This window comes from Salvia splendens, chromosome 10, assembly GCF_004379255.2.
Source record: "Salvia splendens isolate huo1 chromosome 10, SspV2, whole genome shotgun sequence".
NCBI lineage: Eukaryota > Viridiplantae > Streptophyta > Magnoliopsida > Lamiales > Lamiaceae > Salvia > Salvia splendens.
Genome location: NC_056041.1, coordinates 10,302,410 through 10,314,761, shown reverse-complemented (window position 1 = coordinate 10,314,761; position 12,352 = coordinate 10,302,410). Strand labels below are relative to the sequence as shown.

The window sequence follows — 12,352 nt, the reverse complement described above, 5'->3', positions numbered from 1 at the left end:
ATTTATAATATCGCGGGCTGTCTCGCCACGCGCGTCGGGCAAGTGGCGAGCAGCGGTTGGTGCGCGACGCCCACTCGCCGGCTCTGCGAGTGGGCTTCGATTTAGGCTATTTTTATTTATTTTGTTTTTTTAAATATGAATATATAAAAAATTGACCGTTTTTTTCAGCCGTTATTTTTTTCCCATTTTTATTTTTTTTTATTTTTTTTCCCACATTCATCTATAAATAACACTACACACAAAATTCCCCCACCATTTTTTCCACACAAACACTATATCATCTATCTTTCCTCTCCAATTTCTGCAAAAATGTCCGGTGAAAGAAACTCCGGCGGAGTAGTTTTTATAATTTAAGGGTGCAATTTTTAATTTCTAGTATTTTAAATTATGTCTTTTTTTATTTTTTTAGGATTTTAATTATGTGTGTTTTTTTATTTTCTTAGGATTTTAATTATGTGTTTTTTTGTTTTTTTAGAATTTGAAATTGTAATTTTATTTTATTTAATGAAGTGTGTTTTTATTAATTGAATTTGTTGGAAATAAAAATAAAAAATGAAATTGAATGAATAGTTAAGGGATGAGATGGTTAAGAGATTGAGGGATGCATGTGCTGTCTCTTAGTTAAGAGATGGGGTAAAAAAGTGCAGTGGGCTCATGAATAGTGAAAGGATGAGACGGTTAAGAGACGGTATTGAGACACGGATGTAGATGACCTTATGGATGTTTGTATTATTGAGGTTTTGTTGCCGTTTTGTGCATTGGATTTCATCCCATCTTTTTATTTTGGGGTTTTAGGTAAAGAATATATGAATGGAAAGTAGCCATCTTTAGATAAGAAAATCCCTGTAATAATATAAAGATGAATTAGGCAATAAAGTACACCACGGTTATTTGTATTAATTTTTAATTAAAAAATTGGATCACATCCGTTCGATTATAATGTAGTGAATAATAGTAAAGAATTACTAGCTATATAAATAAAATATCGAACATGATTTACACAATCTAGATACTACTATGAGATATTGAAAAATGAGAGATGTAAGAATATAAATTGTAACAAAAGAAAATCATGTTGAGTAAATTAACGAACTACTATGATCGAACATAATACTATTGGTTTAATTTAGGGTTTCATTCTTATGTACTAATGTATCATGATTTTTTTCATCTAAGTTGTAATTTTAACTTTTTTCATATTGAATTTTATCCTAATTTAAACTTTTTTTCATATTGAATTTTATCCGATGATACTATCAATTGGATTCTGACTAGCGAGTCAAGCCCCTTTTATATTGCCAAGTATCCTTTGTGCCAACAACGGATTGGTACATTAAGCGGTAAAAGACTGATCAAATGATATATTCTATTTAGGAATGATCATTGACCTAAAACTTGAAGGATGAGATGTTTTATTGTTATTAGACCAAGGATATCCACGACAAGCCGAATAACTATTCCCCATACTTATTTGTAGGCACTTCAAAGAATGAGACAATTGTACTAAAAATTTAAAAGCTAACTCATACCCAAAGATAAGGAACGATCCTCTAACCATTTAGTTAAAATAAACTAATTTGATGTCACTCTACCATATCCCTTCGAATTTTAAGGGATGAGATGTTAAACTAAATTGGCATTAACTGCATTAGTATTGTTCAAGGTGAATGTACGATCATGATGCTACCACTACTAATTTTTCGATCTCGGTAAGCATAAATAAAAATATCAAAGGCTGATTTAAAAAAATCTCTCAAACATTTTCTGGATAAGATGATAATCGTCTCCTGCATGCGTTGGTGGGCTTAAAACTTCAACACCCCACCACTGCTCAACCCTCCCCACCCCCAACCCTCCCGCCATGGCTGGTCTGACCAGCACCTTCCATCATCCCTGTAAATCCCAACTGCCCAAAACCTTCAAACCCTCCTCCATCCACCTCCACCCCTTTTCCATCCGCATCCTCAGCCCCAAAACCGTCCCTTGCCCCTCAATTCGCACCACTATCTCCGCCCGCTACGGCGGCGGCGGAGGAGGCGGAGGCGCGCCGCGGAGGTCCAAGCCCCCGGAGGATGAAGCCCTAGACTTCTCTTCGGTTAAGTGAGTTGTGAATTTGCGTGGTCCCGAGATAAAGATTTGATTTTTTTTTTGTTTTTTATTTTTTAATATGTGTGGTGTTCAATCTTGGTGGTTTGGAATAGGTCGGATACTGTTAGGCTTATTGATCAGCAGCAGAAGATGGTGAGTGTGTGTGGTTAGTGTGTTTATGGAGGAAGGTTTAGTTTTATTGAAAATTGTGATCTTGATTAGGTTGGAGTAGTAACAAAAGCTCAGGCTTTTCAAATGGCTGAGGATGCTGAGCTTGACTTGGTATGCTCTTTATTGGTCTATTTTGTATCCTTTTCTATACTTTCTTGCTGAATTTGTTCCTCTGCCTCCCTTCTTACTTCATAGCTATGGTTCATATTGTGGGAGTTCAAGATTTCATTTTTATTATTTTATTTCATGATAAATTATGTCTCTTTAGGATAAAAATGTAATGGTGATGACTAATGAATCAATCACAAGTATAAGGCTAGGCTCTGATGTTTTCTCCTTGTTTTGGATTTGTATCTTATTAGGTGATATTGTCTCCGGACGCAGAGCCTCCAGTTGTTAGAATTATGGATTACAAGTAAGACATTTGTTGCTCCTTGTTTTTTCCTATCTTTTGTTAGGATGATCTTGAACATTTATCTCAAGTTAATCATTGATGTGTTTGCTTGGGACAATGCATCTGACTGTAACCGGGATATTAGGATTTTATACCCAACTGATCCATAATATACTATTTCATTGAATAGACCGACGCTATTGTTTTCTTGTTTTATGTCAGAAAGCAGATGTTGTTTCAGCTAATTACGATGGGCTGATTTGTACTTACATATTTGTTTATTTATTCGTGCAGTAAATATAAGTACGAGCAGCAGAAGAAGAAGCGAGACCAGCAGAAGAAAAGTTTGGGTAAAGATGTTTTCTTGTTTTGGGTTTATTCTGTTTTTGCATTAGTCATAAGCAATTGGGACATTGGGTTTCTAAAGTGTGCTGACGTGAATGGCAGCTAGCCGCATGGATATGAAGGAACTAAAGATGGGGTAAGTGATCTCGCTAGACCAATTTGCATTTTGCAAGCGTCAAGAGCTTTAGCTTTAGTTTGCTAATTATCGTTTTGCCTTCAATTCTTAATTCAGCCATGGAGTTCCTTAGAACTGTGTGAGGCATCGACTAGTAGTTCAAAATTTTTGTAAATAGAATCATAGAAATGGATTTTGCCAACACCCCTTCAAATAAAGGCCCGTGATAAAGTGTACTCGTTAATATCTTGTACCTGTTCAACATCAACAGATTTCATCATTTCATTTTCTTTGATGCAAACCTGCTGTAATCATATGATTCATATGCCTCGATGATGAACTTTGTTACATCTCAGAGTTTAAAAGATGTTAAACCATGGACTTTGAGTCTCTTTATCTGCCTGCCTACCTTTTGGCATCTCCATTTTAGTTACCTTCTCATACCTTTGGCAGTTATAACATTGATGTTCATGACTATTCCGTGCGTTTGAGAGCTGCAAAGAGATTTTTAGCCGATGGAGATAAGGTTGCTTCAATTCCTTTTTTCTGAGAAAAGCAAATGGAACTCTAATTATTGCAGGATCTGATTTTAAAAATTCAACATCATTCATGCAGGTCAAAATCATGGTAAATTTGAAGGGGCGTGAAAATGAGTTCAGAAATAATGCTATTGAGCTTGTCAGACGGTTTCAGGCTGACGTTGGGGAGGTACAACCAGTGACCCTCTTTGATTTGAGTGGATTTGATATTTCTTATCCAGCAATTGTTGACCATAGATTGTTTGTGTCATCATGGGAATAAGCTGAATATTAGCTCGAAGTGAAAGTTACTGAGTAGAATTTGTGATGAGATATAAAATGGATAGCTCATGCTGGTGTTTTAGGTGTGTCTTTGTGTGTGTATATTCGACAACGGTAGGTTATAACTTATAACGACTTGTTATCTTCACAGCTGGCGGTTGAGGAAGCCAAAAGTTTCAAAGAGAGAAACATCTTCATCGTGTTGGTGCCAAACAAGGTCGTTGTACAGAAGTCTCAAGAACCACCAAAGAAAAAGGATGAGGCCGTAGCAAATGAGGTTTCAGCTAGTGTTTGAGTGCAATTAGGCGATTTTGTATCCTCACGAAGTGAAATGACCAGGTAGCATTAATCTTTATCCTCTTATGATCCTATGCTCGTGTCCGTGTATAGAGGTTCAGAGCAAAACTTGTACAAGAATGATGTGCCTTGAGTAAAAACGACAATGGACAGCCATTATAGTTTCTCAGTAGACTTTAGTAGCACAATTTGTCTCACTTTACTGTGAGTTTGGGAGTTGTTTGGGAATTGTTTGTGACAATTATGTATGTTGATGTTGTTGGCCAATAAACTTGGGAAAAGTAAAGTTTCTCTTTTCTGTCTTTTGGTAAGCATTTGGTCACTGCTTAATTTTCTATCATTGCAAGTAAACTTACTTGGTTTTTATTTTGAAATATACTTTCTAGAAATTCACTTGGAAATGAAGATTGCAATTGGATAAATAGAATTGGAGGAATTGATTTCTAGTTAGGATGTAAATGACTTATTCAAATAGAGCTACATGAAAATGGGTAGCGCCTTCTCGGGTAATTCATCGACGAGGGTCCTAGCAAGCTCTAGCTCGTGTAGACAGGGGAATTACAAGCAAAACCTGACTTCACAAAGAAGCCATGGATGGTTCGAGTATGATGCTAACGGTTGGAAAACTGTAATCATACCAACTACACTACTCGAGCTAACTCTGTATCTGATGAAAGCCGTTGTTGAAACATCTGCAGTGATTGATCAGCTTCACCTTCCCAAAATATCATTGCGTTCTGGGCAACCAAATCCGGCCTCTGAATCAGCTTAAGTCTCAAACAGCAATCGAGACATCTCCGTGTTTTGAATACAAAGAGATCAAACAAGTAAACCCGAGCTGAAAATATTTGGTTATTTGATTTAGGATGTCAATCAAAGACCAGACTCTTAATAAGCAACAAATGAAAATACTGCAATTCAAGTTCTCAATATGTTCAAAGTAGAGTTCCTAATAACTTATGAAACTATTCCAATTGTGTAGGTATCCTCAGTAAATAAATGAACTATCAGAATCTTTTTCCTTGTATTTCAACTTGTGTCAATTCTTTTTCGGAGGTTAATACAAAGTACAAACTACATAAAATGAAGGGAGGCCATAAAGAGAAGGGTAAAAAGAATAAATATAACTTATTTTTTCTAACCTACCTATAACACTGAAGCGAGACAAGAAAATGGGCAACAAAACATCCATTTACAGTCGCAAAAAGCTCAAGTTCTTAAATAGCTTTCTCGTATGCAAGAACTTTGGAGCTGTCTTAATACCCATATATTGTCATTTCATCGTTGCTCCAAGCTTGTTTCATCTGTAGTAGATGGCTCCTAAGGCTGTATTCTTCCACCTGCCAAATACATTCAACCTAATCAGCTATTTCCTGGCTCAAACTTACAAGAACCATGAAATAAAATGCCAAATCATACTCATTTGGATCTAGATTGAAAATAGTATCAAACATAAAAGTTATACTCCGTATATGGTATCCTCATATTTTTATTCACCTGAAGTGAACTATTTAATAACTGAGCATGGGTATGGAAGTGCCACTGAGTCTCATTATGTTTTACACAAGAAAGCACAAATAGGGAAGATAACAGGAATATTTCAATCCTTTGACCACGGTGCTTGTTCTTACCTGCAATTCAGCGATGGAGATCAACATTGATTCATATTCATCAAACATAGCTCTTCCCTCTATTACTACATCAGCAAGTTCAGACACCAAGCAGTTCATCTTGTCAACCTGCATGATTGGAGCACAATTCTTGAGGCTGTTGCTTTGGATGATAACAACAAAAGCACAGAAAATACTTTGAAGTGGTTAAACTATAAGTTTGCCAAGGTTTGTACCATGGTGATTAATTTACTAGCGGAGCAAGTATATTTACTTAACATTATGATTACTTCATCTCAAATTATACAAGGGGACACATGGCCCATCTAACAGGGTGAAGATAATGAACTCAATGCATTATTTTTCTTTTTGCCCCCATGTATGTAGAATCCTCAATCAAATAAATACAAAAAGTTTCTGAGAATTTGGAACAGAATACTTTAGAAACCTCTAGGACAAGCAAAGCTATAGAACATATGCTGAAATGTAGAACAAACATTTTGAGATCTCTGTCTACGTCAATAAAACTAAAAAATATAAAAAATTATAAAATGATCCTACAATTTAAATACAGTTACAAGGATCAAAGTATTTATTTTACAAAATATACTCATTTTAAGGTCATAAGTCACAAAAAACTCATTGGCAAGCCACCATCCACAAAATTTAGGCAACTTTATTTGCTTAAGTATGTTAGTATTTGTATGAGAACAAAGCTCAAAAAATTCAACCACATCGAAATCAGTATGCAATGAGTGCTTCCAGATGTTAGCCTTGAGTTGCCCAGTTGAAAATCTGTACCAACTCCTAATCAGGTATGAGAACAAAGCTCAAAAAATTCAACCACATCGAAATCAGTATGCAATGAGTGCTTCCAGATGTTAGCCTTGAGTTGCCCAGTTGAAAATCTGTACCAACTCCTAATCAGGTCCCTTAGTAACATCCAGAAAATTGACATGTGAATATGATATGAGAAGCCCCTACATGGATTGGGCAAAAATAGGTCTACTCATACTGGATCAACTAAGTGGAACTTGTAGATAAACACAGAAGTAAATTAATTAGAAGACAACATGTCACCTTCAAGAGTACGGAACATAAGGAGGACCCCATTGCCTGCATCACATCAACAGCAGAGCATACAGCCTCCTTAATTGTTTTAATATTACCCTGAAAAATTTAGATTTAGTCAAGTTGTTTCTCTATACAAAAGTACTTGTTCATTTTTCTTCAATAAATTACCATACAAAGTAGGCCACTACATACCCTTGCTCCTCTTATGACTGGAACGAGAACTGTGCTAGCTTGCAGATCCTCTATGGCCAAAGTTAATGAGCTAATATGATCCGTTTCAATTAATGCCCACTCGTTAAGACCACAGATCTGAACATGTTGTATTTGGATTAGAAAATGCATGAATCCTTTTCATTGTATAGAATAGCATGACATGACGGGATTATTAGTAGCATCATGTTGGGGATAAATAAGGAGAAATATATCATCTACGCTAGTTTAGTTTTACAACAGAAATTAGGAAACACAGTGAATATGATGAAATGTTTCAGAAAATGGAAGAGAGTAATATCAACTAAGGAAGCTGAAAAGAACCAAAACAAGGTGCATCTTTGTTCATCAGAATTATGGTCTAAATAAGAGATGCATTACTTGATTGTCCAAAACTGAGTAAAGCTTCAACTTGAGCTTTAATTTCTGAATCTCAATCCTTTTCTCCATTATTGAGTCCCAAAGAGAAGTGATTTCCACCCACACACTGCACATCACTCTCTGCATCATCCAAATTAAAGAGGGGCTTATATTTCTGGGAGTTTGTTAAAAGTTAAAAATGAAAGACAAGAGGGAAGAAATTAAATTTATATATGCATGTCCTACTTTGTCCAATGGAGTATAGAAGCATGATGTGCTTAAATGAAAAATAGGTAATAGAAAGGGAACAGAAATACAAAATGGAGGTCCAAAAGGTTCAAAATATGCAGAAATTGTGCATCTAAGAGAATGGAGAATTTGTTCTAACGATGGAAAAGATAAATGGCTGGAAAAATTAAAATGAAGAGTCATAACTATAGACACAAAATAAGCTCATACCTCTACTTTTACTCTCTGGGATTGCAATGCATCATCACTCTGAGCATTTGCATATCTCCATTGCAAGAGTCTATTGTATAAAAGACGCAAGTTATGGACATCTTCAATGTGATTTGCAGCCTTCTTTCCATGTCTGATATCTGTAATGAAACTAAGAACTGAAGCTGCACTTTGAAGTTTTCTGGTGGGGCTGGATGGTCTTATCCGAGCAGGGCTGGATCCTCTCGAAGAATTGACAGCCTTTGCTCGAGAGGGACTGATCCATCTAGACACAGTAGATATCAATCCAAGAGTTGGAACAACCAGATGTTTAGCGGCAGCATTTGACATTTTTGTTTTATCTGATGAACTTGAAGAATTAGGTCTTGCAATCTGTGGTGAACAATCATCAACTAAACACCCATTGACCAATGCTATTCCACTCTCATCATGATATACTAACAAATCATTGGTAGGTTTGACCAAAGGTTTACTTTTCCCATCCAGAGATACTATCCTGGGGGAAAGTGTACCTCTTTCTGCATGGGATGAAGATGAAGTTTTGGTAGTCCTACCAACCAAATCAATACTTCGATTTGGAACAGGGCATCCATCCAGAGATGGCCTCCTGATTGAAGAGGTAATTGTTTCTGGATGGAACGAAGATGAAGTTCTGCTTGTCTTATCAGCTAGATCTATACTTCTACTCTGAACAGCAGTGCCATCAGGAGATAGTCTCTTCAGTGAAGATGTACCTCTTTCCAAATGGGGAGACAATGAATATTTGCTTTTCTTATCTGGAATGTCAATACTTCTATTTAACATAGCATTGACATCCAGAGATAGTCTCCTATGGGAAGGTGCACCTGTTCCACCATAGGATAGAGATGAGGGCATGCTTGTCTTGTCAGCCACGTCGATATTTCTATTAGGACCAGCTGTGCCATTCAGGGAGAGTCTCCTGGGGGAAGGTGAACCTGTTTCTTGACGGGATAAAGATGAAGTTTTGCTGATCTTATCAGCAACGCTCTTACTTCTAGTAAGAACGGCGGTGCTATCTGGAGATAGTCTCCTGCGGGAAGGTGTACCTGTTTCCGAACGGGGTGAAGGTGAAGTTTTGCTTCTCATATCAGCCAGGTCGATACTTTTGGTTGAAACAGTGATCCTATCCAGGGATGTCTTCCTAAGAGAAGGTGTAGGGGATGTCTTCCTAAGAGAAGGTGTAGGTCTTTTCTTATCATCCAGGGCAGTGGGTACTTTCCCAGCTGTTGTGCTTGGCCATCGATGTTGATCCACCATACGTGGATACACACTATCAACAGGTTTAGAATTCTCGGATTGAGCAGAAGAATTCTTACCTTTAAGTGGAGTCTGCTTCCTTTCAGGTGTAGGCTTTCTTGAACCTGGAGCTTCAGCCTGTCTATGAGCAACATTTGACGATTGCCTCAGAGTTCGATCAGGCATATAAGAAGCTGGTTTTTCTTTCTTACTAATAGGACCAGAAAATGTATCAGACTGGAAAGAAACATTTAGGCTCCGCATTGTGGAAGGCCATAAGGACTCTGGTATCTTGCAGCCGGCTACCTTTCTCGATGCCAACAACAATTCTGCAGTTGTATCCTGAATTGGGGTTGATGGAGATCGAGGTGATGATGATCGAGAGGGGCGATTTCTTTCAGCTGATACAGCCTTCTTTGCTGTTGCTGAAAACGTTGAGGTTGATGATGTCCTGCTGGTGATTGGCGAAGAACAGCGTTTCGTGGGTGAAGATGGTAAAGGTGACCTATACCTCGAACGAACTTCTCTTGTTTGGGAAAGTGGCGTGGCTCCATTCTTGTTGTTAGCTGAAACCAGTGGTAGTCTTGTTCTCTCAGCAGGAGATTGCTTCTGTAACGCTTGCTCTTGCTCAGGTTCATATACATCCATCCAAATTGTGCAAATTAGACCACATTGACGGCCCCCTTCACATACTAGTCGACCACCTTAAATTTAATACTACCCCTAAAGCTTTCGCTTAGCCCAGTTAATCTATCAACAATTCGGACCAATGCCTCTTACAAGAGATCCTTTACCGTCCTGAAAATCTGCCAACAAATTTGCAGCCAGAATTATTACCCAGCTGAGAAAATAGATAGAGAAAAGATTGAGTCATGATGAAAAAGAATAAAGATCTCAGAAATCATAAGGTCAAACTTGGGTTCAGCCAATAGATAGAAATGTACTTTCTGCATTCGACATCATACAACTCAGCAGAAAGATGGGGGAAGTAGAAACTATCAATGAATAACAGAGTAAATTTATGTTATACGGGTATCATACAAACCAAGCAGCAGAAAAAGCAAATTTAAATCTTCCTTTAAATTAAGGAAGAGTGGGAAAAGAGTGGGGACAGGGAAGAGTAACAGCATTACTTTGGGTAGGGGGTGAGTTGGATAAGAGTGCATTCTCTTGCTTTAAGATTTTCCTCTTTGAATTATGATCCCCAGCCTTTTGTCCCTGTCACGGGAATTGCCATGGTTGGCTGGGCTGGAGCTGTACATGCAACACACACACACACACATCAAGTAAGACTCACATTCATAGCCTCTTATACTAATCCCAACCTATGATCACACAAAATGGGATTCTGTCGATCTTAATCTCTTCGATTGAATTAGTCAACACTCACAGACACACTCCCCAATGATCATCACATAAGCCCAGATAATCGAAATTTTCTACTCCTCTCTCGCAAATTGAAGGGGAAATCAAGTAATAAGGCAGCAGCATGACTCTCTTTAACTTACTTCTGATCACCAATTGAGTCCGCAAGAATCAACAAGATGGAAAATCACATCTTCTTGTTGGTTTCCCTACTAAGTTAAGGCAAAAAGTAAAATAACTCCAAAACAAATGATTAAGAATCCATACTATATCTACTTTCTTTCCTCCATCAAGTGTAAACAATTCAAAATCATTATAAAGATATGAGAGCGAGGACATGGAGGCCACGTGCTGGAAGGATCATTGTCTATCCCCATGAATTCACACAACCCCATACAAACTACAACAACAATAAAATAATCTACCGTACCGCTAATTGTCATTAATTTGCATTGATTAAGCATCGTTAATGGCATAAACTGTTGAGAAAAATATCTGGCATTGTCCTTTTTGCATTTTCTTTTTACGGATGCAGGAACAGAATCTGCTTCATATCAGATTATTTTAGAGAAGATCAGAATTTAAACATCGAGGAACGTTCTATTTGTTTCTTTTACACGAATAAATGCACCAAGTAATAGCACGTCCTTAAATTTGCCATCACTATAGATTTCTCCAATAATCATTTCCATAAAAGAAGCTCCAGTAAATCCAGTTTAATCAGCTTAAATTTCCAGATTGCGCAGCTAAAAAATCCAAAAATATTTGACATTTCCGATCAATAAAACCATCCAAGTAAGATTTTGCTCAATTTCACTCAAAGAGGAAAAGGATTAAACGATTGAAACTGAATTGCAGCAATAAGCATCAATTTTTTTACAAATAAACGATCCTTACAAATCCAAAATACTACTAATAATAACCTAAAACAAAAGCTGAAACAATAGAATAACTGTGCACCTTTACCAGTAAGAATCAAAGACTGTAGACAGATTTGATCGGCCGTGATCGAAATGGTGGAAGTTTTCGTTTAAGACGTTGGAATTTCAGAATAATATACTGTGATCGACAAGACGGGGTGACGATTTATTACATAATTATTAATGTTATTTAAAAAACAATATTCATAGATTTCCTTTTTTTTGAGTGACTATAGACTTTATTACTTTATTATTACCTTATTACTAGTCTATTTAATCACGGATTAATTTTCGAAAAAAAAGGTAGTACTACCTTTATTTCAAATCAATCAAAAGCTAATAGAGTACTACTATACCGCCAAAAGGGCATAGCAAGAAAAAACGAAATTCCATAATTTTAATTTAAGATGCCTGGATATATGAGTTTTTTTTTTTTTTTTTTTTTTTGATAGTTTCTTAAATTTATTACTCCATTTAAGATGTTTGAAATTAATATTTAATAATCAGTAAGCAAGATTTTTAACATGCAAAATATCTTTTCATTTAAAGACAAACACAATAAGTAACAATAGTTCGTGTATGAATTAAGTAGTACGCTGATATAATTACTAATTATGTCAGTAAATTAATCACTTTTAAAATGCAATATTTGTTGTTTTGTTTTTGACATATTTAAACTTGGAAGTTGGAACTATGTTAACTTTTGGAGTAAATTGGAAATGCTACATAACGAAATTTCATTATTTGTAACATAGATTTCAATGGAATGCCTATCATAAACCACATAAATAAATCCAACTATCTCTGTCAAAACTATCAATATATAGGATATATTTGTACAGAAAATGTCATAAGATGACCAATTGTTTTTTATTATATAAAACATT

At 36.4% G+C, this 12,352-nt stretch overlaps 2 protein-coding genes across 8 annotated transcripts; one reads left to right on the top strand and one right to left on the bottom strand.

The window, feature by feature from the left end:
* Nucleotides 1-1,756: 1,756 nt before the first annotated feature.
* LOC121752253 (translation initiation factor IF3-4, chloroplastic-like) lies at nt 1,757-4,521 on the top strand. Its single transcript, XM_042147228.1, has 9 exons — nt 1,757-2,100; nt 2,202-2,241; nt 2,311-2,370; nt 2,622-2,674; nt 2,948-3,003; nt 3,101-3,134; nt 3,567-3,639; nt 3,729-3,821; nt 4,065-4,521. The coding sequence occupies exons 1-9, from the start codon at nt 1,862-1,864 to the stop codon at nt 4,206-4,208; spliced, it is 792 nt and encodes a 263-aa protein (XP_042003162.1). The 5' UTR covers nt 1,757-1,861; the 3' UTR covers nt 4,209-4,521.
* A 694-nt stretch (nt 4,522-5,215) lies between these two features.
* Nucleotides 5,216-11,623, bottom strand: LOC121752345 (AUGMIN subunit 8-like). Of its 7 annotated transcripts, none has more exons than XM_042147357.1 (7): nt 11,512-11,623; nt 7,924-9,986; nt 7,486-7,605; nt 7,087-7,203; nt 6,901-6,990; nt 5,842-5,949; nt 5,216-5,550 (listed from the first exon to the last, which is right to left on the bottom strand). In XM_042147357.1, the coding sequence occupies exons 2-7, from the start codon at nt 9,826-9,828 to the stop codon at nt 5,467-5,469; spliced, it is 2,424 nt and encodes an 807-aa protein (XP_042003291.1). In that variant the 5' UTR covers nt 9,829-9,986; nt 11,512-11,623; the 3' UTR covers nt 5,216-5,466. The 7 variants fall into 7 exon arrangements, with proteins under 7 accessions (XP_042003291.1, XP_042003292.1, XP_042003296.1 ...); XM_042147358.1 differs by having other exon boundaries at nt 11,506-11,603; XM_042147362.1 differs by having other exon boundaries at nt 7,924-10,021; nt 11,512-11,581.
* Between the last annotated feature and the right edge of the window lie 729 nt (nt 11,624-12,352).